At 42.2% G+C, this 12,037-nt stretch overlaps 1 protein-coding gene across 1 annotated transcript; it reads right to left on the reverse strand.

Annotated features, from left to right (window-relative positions):
• Window positions 1–1,437: 1,437 nt before the first annotated feature.
• LOC123447616 (cis-prenyltransferase 4, chloroplastic-like) lies at window positions 1,438–2,705 on the reverse strand. Its single transcript, XM_045124223.1, has 3 exons — window positions 2,394–2,705; window positions 2,230–2,297; window positions 1,438–2,042 (listed from the first exon to the last, which is right to left on the reverse strand). Exons 1-3 carry the CDS (start codon window positions 2,649–2,651, stop codon window positions 1,589–1,591), a joined length of 780 nt encoding a protein of 259 aa, XP_044980158.1. The 5' UTR covers window positions 2,652–2,705; the 3' UTR covers window positions 1,438–1,588.
• Window positions 2,706–12,037: the final 9,332 nt, after the last annotated feature.

A 12,037-nucleotide genomic window follows, 5' to 3' on the forward strand; every position in this document is an offset into this window, starting at 1 on the left:
TTGCTTTGCTTCTTGATTTTCTGGGTTGTCGAGATTTTCTTGTTTTAGTTTGTTTTTCATTGTGCTGATACTTGCTAGCAGTATTTGTGCTGTGGAATACGGATGATGCAAATGGCATGTAGTGTTTATTTCAAATGGATTAAACATTTAAACTACCAATAATAACATGTAGTGTATAGTATTACCACTCAGTACCAAATTGATGCTACTACACTAATTTGTGTCTTTTCCGGCAATGATAAATTATTTTAAGTTAACTATCAAATGCACGAGAATGCACACGAGTTGTTAGTTATAAATTCTTTTCCATATGTTTGGGCGTCTTAAGTTATTTTATCAACACAACTTCAGTTCCTTTTGTGTACACCTTACTTGCCTACTGTAAGCTCTCAATTATTTGGTTGTTGTGTTGTTGACTTAAAACTAAAACTGATGTAACTCAGCTTCTTGTATGTACCCATTAAGGTTGTCATGGGCTCCACATGCGTCCTATTGTTGGCCCTTGATGCGGCGCCTCGGCCTTCCATAGAGGACCGGAAGCTTGCGGTAGCAGGAGCAAAAGCATCTCCGAGCCCTTCGGCCCTTCGTGACGAGCTGCACCTCATAGTTCATCACTGGAATCCTTGGTTTGTTTTTGTCGCTCTCAGGTTGCATATCATGCCAAATTGTCTCTGGCCTGCTCGCTCGTTGTTTGTTGTCTCATTTGTCTCTCGCTATGGAAGAAATATAAGAGTGTTTATATAGTACCCTATTCTAGCATTATTGATGAATTGTATTCGGAGACTAATATGATAAATTGTATTCGGAAACTAATATGATGAATTGTATTCGGAGACTAATCCTCTATTGTATTCGATAAATCTGCTATTTATATGTTGTGCTCTCTATATTCTGTGCAATAATATGTTTTGTAATCTGTGGAAATATCAGAAAAAAAATACCTGATATTCATACTAGTGGCGCACCGCTCAGCACTTTAGTGGCGCACTGCAAAAAGCACACTAGTGGCGCATCGTCAACTAGTGCGCCATTAGTAAGCCAGAGCACATGGGTAAATATGACCCTGGGAGGCATACTAATGGCGCACCATGAGCTATACTAATGGCGCACTGCCTGGTGCGCCATTAGTATACCAGATACTAATGACGCATCATGAGCTATACTAATGGCGCACTGCCTGGTGCGTCATTAGTATACCAGATACTAATGACGCACCATGAGCTATACTAATGGCGCATTGCCTGATGCGTCATTAGTATACCAGATACTAATGGCGCACCTGTGGTGCGCCATTAGTAAAAAATTCTAATGACGTGATGCTAGTGGCGCACCTGTAGTGCGTCATTAGTAGCTAACAGGGACGCCACTAGCAGGCCTTTTCCTAGTAGTGTAGGGAGAAGTTCTAGAAGACTATGCTATAGTACACAACTCATCGTAACGGAAACACTTTATTTGAAGTGAATAGAAACTGATTATAAAGCCAGATACAGATACCGAAGATCTCCGAGGAGTGGAGAGATGGAATCGCTAGCATGATCGAGCATCGGGTCACGCGTGCAATCCACTTCTTTATCGCGCTACATTATTGTTATTTTCTTGTACCAAACCGCCTGTCTCTGCTCTGGAAGGCCTTCAAGGCTTGGAGATATTCGGCCTCTCCGAAATCAGGCCAGAGCGTGTCGGTGAAGAAGAGCTCCGAGTAGGCCGACTGCCACAGCAGGAAGTTGCTGAGCCTCAGCTCGCCGCTGGTCCTGACGAGCAGGTCCGGGCAAGAGGAGGATTCGTCTGCTGCACCGCTCGTCTGCAGCTCGTCGGCGAACAGCGACTCGTCGATGTCCTCTGGCCTGAGAAGCTTGGCGTCCACCTTCTGGGCAAGCTTCCGGCATGCTTGCACGATGTCCATCCGGCCGCTGTAGCTGATGGCTAGGACAAGATCGAGCTGCGAGTTGTTCCTTGTTGCCTCTTCGGCATCTCGTATAGTCTTCTGCACACAAGTTGGCAGCCTTGTGCGGTCACCTATTATACGTAGACGGGTTCCTTCCCTGCAAAGAGTAACACACAAATAAAATCATAGTTTTCAATAACGAGCTATGTCTATTTTAAACGCTGTAGCGCGTGCTATTCGAAACCACAAACATAATCGATCTCTTCTCCTTGTGATCGATCCAAAACTAATAGTATATGTGAGCCAATTAATTTGCACAAGTGTGGTCTTCAATCCGTACACACCTCAAGAAGTCGGCGAGGTTGCCGTTGATAAACCTCTCGATCAAGGCCATCAAGAAGTCAACCTCCGGCTGCAAATGCCAGGAAATGACACCATCTATCAATCAAGAGCCATGGATATATGCACGGTTGAGGAGTGACAAGGTAGTAGTATAAGAGATGTGGACCTTGGAGCGATTCCAGTTCTCGAGGGAGAAGCCGAAGGCGGTGAGCACGCGGATGCCCCAGGCGCGGGAGAGCTGCAGCGTCTTCTCCAGCGCGCGCATCCCGTGCTCGTGCCCGTCCGTCGCTGGCAGGCCCCGCGCTGCCGCCCACCGAGAATTCCCGTCCATCACCAGCGCCACGTGCCGCGGCAGCGACTCCGGCCGGAGCCCTTCTGGGAGGCGCTCCTCAGCCGGCGCGGAGGTGGAGTCGGAGAGCGGCATAGTGTAGCGCTGCCAGGGTGGTTCGGAGCGGCAACCAATTTAACGTGGAAGTGGAACTGGGCTCTTCTCCGTGCTCCTCTATCTAATCTGTATCCCGGTGGCCCAAATTAGGGTTAGAAAATAAACGTAAGAGCCGGAGAATCAAGCCATCCACATATTGATCACATGTAAACTCTTGGAAGTCGAGAGATTTCGGAATGCGTAGAGTGCAGAAGCAAGTTCGAGGTCAAACAAAAGGGGCCCCGATCGAGGGCCATGCATAGATTTTCGTTGCTTGTAAAGTTTCTCTAATCAGCATCTCACTGTCAGTTACCTAATCAAGGTAAAAGCCCTAAGAGCAAGTACAATAGTAGAGCCGGCTGCCGGCTGTAAGCTCATGCCATGTCACCTATAGCCCATCTTATAGCTAACATGTACAATAGTTGGTTAGAAGAATGTACTCCATTCGTCCGGAAATACTTGTCCTAGAGATGAATGTATCTAGACTTATTTTAGTTATACATACATCCATTATATTTATTTTTAGGACAAGTATTTCCGGACGGAGGGAGTACTACTTATTTATTATATGACCCACCTTTCATTCTCACAAAGTGCCTAGGAGCACATGCTAGAGCTGGCTCTTAACTAAGAGCCCGCTTACCTTCTCTCTCCTCCAACTAAGCAAAAATATACTAATTTATTCCTTATAGCCAGCTGACTCAGCTCTATTGTAGTTGCTCTAAGGCCTAGCTAGAGAATCTTTCTGAATTTGCCATGCTGCTTGGCTGCATGACTCAATTTTTCAATCGATTTTTTTGCATGTGGTAGGGTGCTTCCCTGCAGATCCCCGATCGTTTCAACCAGCAGAGTTTTTAAAGAAACATGTATAGGTGCAAATTTTGCGACACTTATTTTAAAACGGAGGAAGTATAATAGTCTGAAATCAACATGTCTTCATTGTACTCTTGTTAAGAAGATGCACTACTACTGTGAAATTTCACCTGTTTCGAGTAGAGAAGGTTTACAGTGACAGTCCATCTTTCTAATGATGGATGCCGTCGATTTTTATTAATTCAATTAATTGATTTTAACTTTTTCGTCTGTGTGAGAGTAATGATCCAACGGTTTATGAAGGAAGTGCATGTCATGTTGTTTATTGGCCTTGAGACTTCGTGCTCCCAAAGAAAGTCATCATATGACACGTCCCAAGCTCCACATGTTTCGAATTAAGCCGAGTACATCATCTCAACAATGTGCACTAGTTTACCGAGTATTTACTCTCGACAAAGACCTAGCAAAACCAGTGACCATGGAGTCACTTTATTTTGCCGAGACGCATTGTTCGGCTCTCGGTAAATAGTTTGCCGAGTGCCCGACGGTTGGTTCTCAGACTAGTTTTGTTTGCCTAAGAGGTGTACGTCGGGTGCTCTTTGATGAGAACAATGCTCGACAAAGGCTTTCTCATCTTTATTTGGCTCGTCGAGTATTTATGGCACTCGACATAGATCATAGTTTCAGTAGTGCTACCTTTTATAAACACCTTTGAGATTCCGAGCATGTAGATCTTGAGAGTGAAGAAGCCGTCATAGGGCATAATGTGTAAAGTTGTGGCACTAAACATTCTTCCTATCATGTGAATTTGTGACAAAAGCAAGTTGATGGGTAATACGGAAAGCCCAAAGCCCCCAAGGGATAGAGATTCTCATTACATGTTAACTTGGAACATGCTCCTCCAATCTTTTTACCTTAGTACAATCTGGCCATAGTTTCTTCATGGGCATATCAGCTATTTCACTACATAGGGCTCAATTAAACTTAATAAGAACCCTAAGAGCTAAAGAATCAAGCCAAGATCTTTCTGCATATGGGATAGTGTCAGTCATATTTTCATAATATATAATATCTTGGTGGTGGAGAGATGGTGACACGTGAACTCGTGGCAGAAGCAAGTAGCAAGGTAAACCAGAGCAATGGGGTTTCTCACAAATCTACACCTTCTTGGCTAGATCAATGTAGGAAAAAACCGTTAGGGCAAGAGAATCTTTGGGTGTGTCTTGTTAGTGGCACGTTTTTTTATCATAAGAAGGGTCACCCCTCCGATTTTCATTAAACAAAAGTAGAAAACCATATGGTTCAGTAATAGCCTAAAGTAACCAACTATTACTAGGAAAGCAAACATAACACCAGTAGAAAATAGGGCTTTGGTCCAGCCGATGAAAGGGTTTTAATCCCGGTTCTGTTACGAACGAGGACCAATGGGAGAATCGGCCCCGGTTTGTGAGGGCAGGGCGTCGACAGGTCATCGACAGCCATGAGTCCTGGTTCAAATGGGACCTTTAGTCCCGATTTGAGCCACGCACCGAGACTAAAGGGGCGGTGGCAACCGTTCACCTGGCGCGAGCCATTTTAGTCCCGGCTCGTGGCTCAAACTGGGACTAAAAGTCCAAACTGTTCGATTCCCACGCCTAGGCAGTTGTTCCGTGCGAGATCATACTCTACAGTAACCGCGACCCATCAGTAAACGAGTGTCCATTCGATCTGTTCGTCCTCCTCTCTTCTCTTATTCCCCATCCTCTCTTCGATCTGTTCGTCTCCCTCCTCTCTTCTTCCCCATCCTCCAACATGAATCCAATCACTCGCTACGGGAAGGTGCTCGCACATGGCACGACCAATCTCAATGTCGTCTACACGAACGACAGCGCCAAAGTGAGTGTTTTTATTTCCATGTTCGAGGAATGGCTTCAAGAGGAGAAACACAAGTTCACGGGCCTCGATCTCAAGTACACGGGCGATGGTCGCGATGTTGCCGTTGTCCAACTTTGCTTAAAGCAACGTGTCATGGTCTTTCAGTGGGCAAGGTACGAAACTTGTCATAGTTTTAATTGGGGCTTCTCTTTGATTCATAGGATAGGAAAATTGCATAGGAATAGAAGGATTAGGAATGTCGAGAACATGTCATAGTTTCCTTCATTCATAGGAAAAATGCATAGGAAAATAGGTGTTTTTTCATTGATTCATAGAGGAATGGGGCTTTTCTTTAATTTTCATAGGAAAATTGCATAGGAATAGAAAATTTCATAGGAATAGGAGGATTAGGGAAATTGCATAGGAATAGGAATAGGATAGGAAAATTGCATAAGAATTTTTTTTGTACATATTGGTCATCGTGCGAACATGTCATAGTTTAGGGGCTTCTTTTGATTCATAGGATATGAACTCCATAGGAATAGGAAACTTGCTACGATTCTTATTATACTTGTTATGATTCTTATTATACTTTGCCGAATTATACTTGTTATGATTCTATTATACTTGTTCTAAAATATAGTATTTAACACATTTGTTCCATTTTTTTGTTGCAGTAGTGACAAGCACTATCCAAAACACATAGAGTTCCTTCGCATTTTGCCAGTGTTGATATAACGAATGACAAGATCAAGATGAGGCACACTTAGGGTATTGAGATAACAGCTGAATGCCATATTGATCTTCAGGGCAGGTTCATGCTTGAGCATGACAAGGCTTCAATGGCTCATATGAAAGCCGCCCTGATCGACGAGGAGTATGCTGATATGAAGACAAAATTCCCCAAGTCAGGGCACAAACTTTGGGAGAAGACCCCACTTGACCCTATCAACATTGACTATGCAGCAATAGACGTGTGTGTTGCATACGAGTTGTATCGCAGGATTCGAATCTGCAATTATGGGCAGCTTCACCTCGTACCGCTCTCTTGCTTTGGGGTATTCTGATACGGGGGTCTCTTGCAAATAGTAGTGTTTGCAATGGCGAACACTTTTATCTCTATTAGGTAGTGCTTGGGGGTCTCTCTTGATTCGAACGAGTAGGTTTCCAATCCGGAAGAGTAGGATTGAAGTACTTTCTGTAATGAATATCTGAACTGTTCTTTCTATTATGTCCCTGTTTAAGTACGGTTTGTGTGTAATAATATTTAGTATGATGTGAGAAAGCTTTCTGAAGCATTGTGATGTATGTGATGAAGATTATCCATGGTTACGGCGTAATAAGCAAGGGGCACACATGAAGAAAAAGTCAAGACTTTCTCTCCAGAAATTCTGATGATGGCTTTGATCTACAATATCACTGTAATTAAATATAATATTAACTAAAATTATGAAAGTATTGATTTGTTAAAAAGAATTAGCTACAAAGTCTTTGAAAGAGATTCTTCATTTTGTACCCTGATAAAAAGTCTGCATCCAGTTTTTGTCATAATCCTCTCAACTTTTTAGCACATGCTATGTGGGTGAAATGATGATGTCATGCCAACTTTCAACCTTTTCAGAGTATATTTGTATTGTTTTTCAATTTCATGGCAATTTAGCTTAGCTCAAAGAATGAACTAATAGCAAAAGGAATGAATTAAAAAGCTTTTATAAAACTCTAATAGCAAAAAGAATGAACTAAAAAGTTTTTGTAAAACTATAATAACAAAAAGAATGAACTAAAAAGAATCAATTAAATATGATATTCTTCAATAGCAAAAATAATTAACTAAAAAGAATAAAAATAATATTAACTAAAATTATCAAATTATTTATTTGTTAAAAACTTTAATAGTAAAAATATTTTTCATAAAATATTTTTTGTTACAAACTTTAATAGAAATTTTCATATAGTATTTTTTTAAACTCTAATAAGAATCAACTATAAAGAATCAATAAAAAGAATCAAAATAATATTAACTAAAATTATCAAAGTATTTATTTGTTAAAAACTTTAATAGTAAAAAGAATTTTCATAAGTATTTTTTGTTACAAACTTTAAAAGAAAATTGCATAAAGTATTTTTTTAAACTCTAATAAGAATCAACTAAAAAGAATCAATAAAAAATAAAACTTATGCTACTAAAATTATATAATATTTATCCAACTAAAATTATATAAAATTTATTTAACTAAAATTATATAACTAAAGATAACAAAATAAAAAAATTAAAAAAACATAACAACTGCAAAATAATTAAAAAAATGCCACCTACTCGGTCATCGCGGCCTACATATATACGACTAGGAACCCTACACAATAGTTGGGCGAGGATGCAGGCCCGGAGAAGGTCCACAGGCAAACATAGTTGGTTTACGCTCGTAGGCCTGCATTTGAGAGGAGCTCGAGAGGGTTGGCGCAACCGTACTTATAAACCACTCTCGGCTCCTCTCAGCTAGCGAGGTGGGACTAATCACCCACCACCCCGCGCCAGTGCTAGGAAGAGCCATTTAGTCCTGGTTGGTGGCTCCAACCGCAACTAAAGCCCTTTGCTTTCCGCACTTTCGGGTGCTGAAAAGGAGCTTTAGTCCTGGTTGGTGGCTAAAACCGAGACTAAATCCCACCCTTTAGTCTCGGTTGAAGCCACCAACCGGACTAAAGCCCTTTCCTGCCCGCCCTTTCGGCTGCTTAAAACGAGCTTTAGTCTCGGTTGGTGGCTAAAATCGGGACTAAAGGGAACATTTAGTCCTGGTTGGAGCCACCAACCGGGACTAAAGGTTGGGGTATATAAGTAGGACTTCGGAAATTTCGATCTCCCTCTCTCCATTCGATCCCCTGACGCCGACACCCCTGCCCCCGACGCCGCCAGGCTGCCGGAGTCGCTGCCGCCTCTGAAGCCGTCCTCGTCGTCACCGCCACCAACGCCAGCCGCCTACACCTCCTCCCCCTGCCCGCCGAAGAGCAGCTGTTGCGCCCATGCCCTCCTCTGCTCCCACGGTGAGCTCGGCCGCTCCTCCCTCTCCTCCCCTAGCTCGAGTCGTCTCCCGTCGGGCTTTGCTCCGACGCCCCCTCCTCTCTCCACGTCGCGCTCCGGCGCCTCCCTCCTCTTCCTCGCCAGCGTCGTGCACCACATTACAAAAGATGCAAGATTTGTTGAGATTTATTTTATTTAGTAATTAATGCTTGTGTAATTCAGATCATGATTTGACAAATGGATTGTAGTTTCAGAAGTTTGACACAAAAAATTGTAGGTTCATCTATGCTACCTCTTGAGCTTGCGTTGGTTTTTCCCTTGAAGAGGAAAGGGTGATGCAGCACAGTAGCAGTAAGTATTCCCCTCAGTTTGAGAACCAAGGTATCAATCCACTAGGAGTATCAAGACAAGTCACCAATGTACCTGCGCAAAAACAAACAAACTTGCACCCAACGCTATTAAGGGGTTGTCAATCCCTTCATGATTATTTGCAAGGTGAGATGTGAAGGTGGAAAGTGCAACAAAGTAAAAGTGTAGCGCTGAAAATATGATGTGAAGTAGACCCCGGGGCCATAGTGTTCACTAGAGGCTACTCTCATGATAGCAAGTATTACGGTGGGTGTACGAATTACTGTCGAGCAATTGATAGAACCGCGCAAAGTCATGATGATATCTAAGGGAATTATCATACATATAGGCATCACGTCCGAGACAAGTAGACCGATACTTTCTACATCTACTACTATTACTTCACACATCGACCGCTATCCGGCATGCATCTAGTGTATTGAGTTCATAACAAACAGAGTAACGCCTTAAGCAAGATGCCATGATGTAGAGGGATAAATTCATGCAATAGATATAAACCCCATCTTTTTACCCTTGATGGCAACAACATGATGCGTGCCTCGCTACCCCTTCTATCACTGGGTGAGGACACCACACGGTATGAACCCAAAACCAAGCACTTCTCCCATTGCAAGAATTATAGATCAAGTTGGCCAAACAAAACCCACAACTCGAAGAGAATTACAAGGATACGAAATCATGCATATAAGAGATCAGAGGAGACTCAAATAATATGCATAGATAATCTGATCATAAATCCACAATTCATTGGATCTCAACAAACACACTGCAAAAGAAGGTTACATCAGATAGATCTCCATGAAGATCATGGAGAACTTTGTATTGAAGATCCAAGAGAGATAAGAAGCCATCTAACACCTAGCTATGGACCCGAAGGTCCGTGGTGAACTACTCACGCATCATCGAAGAGGCAATGGTGTTGATGAAGAAGCCCTCCGTGTCCGAATCCCCCTCCGGCAGGGCACCGAAACGGTCCCCAGATGGGATCTTGCGGTGGCGGAAAAGTATTTTCGTGGCTCCCCCTAGTGGTTCTGGATTTTTAGGGAATTTATAGGCGAAAGAAGTAGGGCAAAGGAGCCATGCGGGGCCCACAAGCCTGGTAGGCGCGCCCCCAGGCCGTGGCTAGGGGGCTTGTGACCTCCCCCGCGGTCCTTTTCCTTGGTTCTCAAGTTCCCTGCGTATCTTCTGTTACGGAAAAACTCATTCCGCAGATTTTATTTTGTTTGGACTCCGTTTAATATTCTTCTCTGAAAAGGGTCAAAAACACGAAAAAAATAGAAACTGGCACTTGGCACTGAGTTAATAGGTTAGTCCCAAAAATATATAAAATAGCATAATCATGCATACAAAACATCCAAAGTTGACAAGATAATAGCATGGAACCATCAAAAATTATAGATACATTGGGGACGTATCAAGCATCCCCAAGCTTAACTCGTGCTCGTCCTCGAGTAGGGAAGTGATAAAGACTAAATTTTTGATGTGGAATGCTACCTAACATATTTGTCCTTTGTAACTTCTTTCATGTGGCATGAATGTTCAGATCCATAAGATTCAAAACAATAGTTTACTATTGACATGAAAACAATAGTACTTCAAGCATACTAGCAAAGTGATCATGAACTTTCAAAATAACAAGGCCAAAGAAAGTTATCCCTACAAAATCATATAGTCTGGCTATGCTCCATCATCCTCACACAACGAATTTTAAATCATGCACAACCCCGGTATTGGCCAAGTAATTGTTTTCGCACTCTTACTTTCTCAAACTTTTTCAACTATCACGCAATACATGAGCGTGAGCCATGGATATAGCACTATAGGTGGAATAAAGTGTGGTGGAGGTTATGAGGCAAAAGGGAGGAGATGGTCACATTGACTCGGCATATCAACGGGCTATGGAGATGCCCATCAATAGATATCAATGTAAATGAGTTGGGAGAACCATGCAACAGATGCACTAGAGCTATAAGTGTGTGAAAGCTCAAGAGGAAAACTAGTGGGTGTGCACCCAACTTGCTTGCTCACGAAGACCTAGGCAATTTTGAGGAAGCCCATCATTGGAATATACAAGCCAAGTTATATTATGAAAATTCCCACTAGTATATGGAGGTGTGAAAACGAGAGACTCTCTATCATGAAGAACATGGTGCTATTTTGAAGCAGAAGTGTGGAAAAAGATAGTAGCATTGTCCCTTCTCTCTTTTTCTCTCATTTTTTTGTTTGGGCTCTTTGGCCTCTTTTTTTCATATTTTTGTTGGTAGGCATCTTTGGCCTCTTTTTTTTATTTCTTCACATGGGACAATTCTCTAATAATGATGATCATCACACTTTTATTTACTTACAACTCAATACTTAGAACAATGATGACTCTATAGGAAATGCCTCCGACAGTGTACCGGGATGTGCAACGATCTAGCTTAGTGTATGACGTTGAAACATCTCGCTAGCTATCTTACGATCAGTCAATGGCAATATGAAAGTGACGGCACATGTCATGAGACGGAACGGTTGGAGTTGCATGGCAATATATCTCAGAATGGCTATGAAAATGCCATAGTAGGTAGGTATGGTGGCTGTTTTGAGGAAGGTATATGGTGGGTTTGTGCACCGGCGAAAGTTGCGCGGCACTAGAGAGGCTAGCAATGGTGGAAGGTGAAAGTGCATCTATACCATGGACTCACATTAGTCATGAAGAACTCGTATACTTATTGCAAAAGTTTTATTAGTAATCGAAACAAAGTGCTAAACTCATACTCCTAGGGGAAGGGTTGGTAGGTATTAACCATCGCACGATCCCGACCGCAACACAAAGGATGAAAATCAATAAATCAATTATGCTCCGACTTCCTAACATAGCGGTTCACCATACGTGCATGCTACGGGAATCACTAACTTCAACACAAGTATTTCTAGATTCACAACACCCTACTAACATAACTCTAATACTACCAAATCCATGTCTCAAAACTTAATTGTTAGGAATCAAACTTCTCTTTACTAATCAGTGCACATGAATATGGAATTTTTTATTATATCCTCTTTGGATGCGTGTCATCTTTAGGACTACTTTCATAGCACACGCCAATTACCAAGTTACTTAGAGAGAGCACTCTCAAAAAGATATAAGTGAAGATCGAGGGTTCTTATTTCTCGAAAATATGACACCACCGTGCTCTAAAAAGATCTAAGTGAAACACTAGAGCAAAGTTATCTAGCTCAAAAGATATAAGTGAAGCACATGTGAGCTAAATTGCCTAACTCAAAAGATATAAGCGAAGCTCAATGAGTATTCTAGCAAATTCACAATGAGTGCATGTCCCTCTCAAAAAGG

The sequence above is a fragment of the Hordeum vulgare genome, chromosome 4H, assembly GCF_904849725.1.
Source record: "Hordeum vulgare subsp. vulgare chromosome 4H, MorexV3_pseudomolecules_assembly, whole genome shotgun sequence".
In the NCBI taxonomy this organism is placed as follows: domain Eukaryota; kingdom Viridiplantae; phylum Streptophyta; class Magnoliopsida; order Poales; family Poaceae; genus Hordeum; species Hordeum vulgare.

Excerpts from the sequence above, each read along its gene's own strand:
- LOC123447616 (XM_045124223.1), bottom strand. The coding sequence starts at position 2,651 with ATGCCGCTCTCCGACTCCACCTCCGCGCCGGCTGAGGAGCGCCTCCCA. Across the intron at positions 2,298-2,393 it reads AGAACTGGAATCGCTCCAAG|CCGGAGGTTGACTTCTTGAT; the intron begins GTCCACATCTCT and ends TGGCATTTGCAG. Across the intron at positions 2,043-2,229 it reads AACCTCGCCGACTTCTTGAG|GGAAGGAACCCGTCTACGTA; the intron begins GTGTGTACGGAT and ends TACTCTTTGCAG.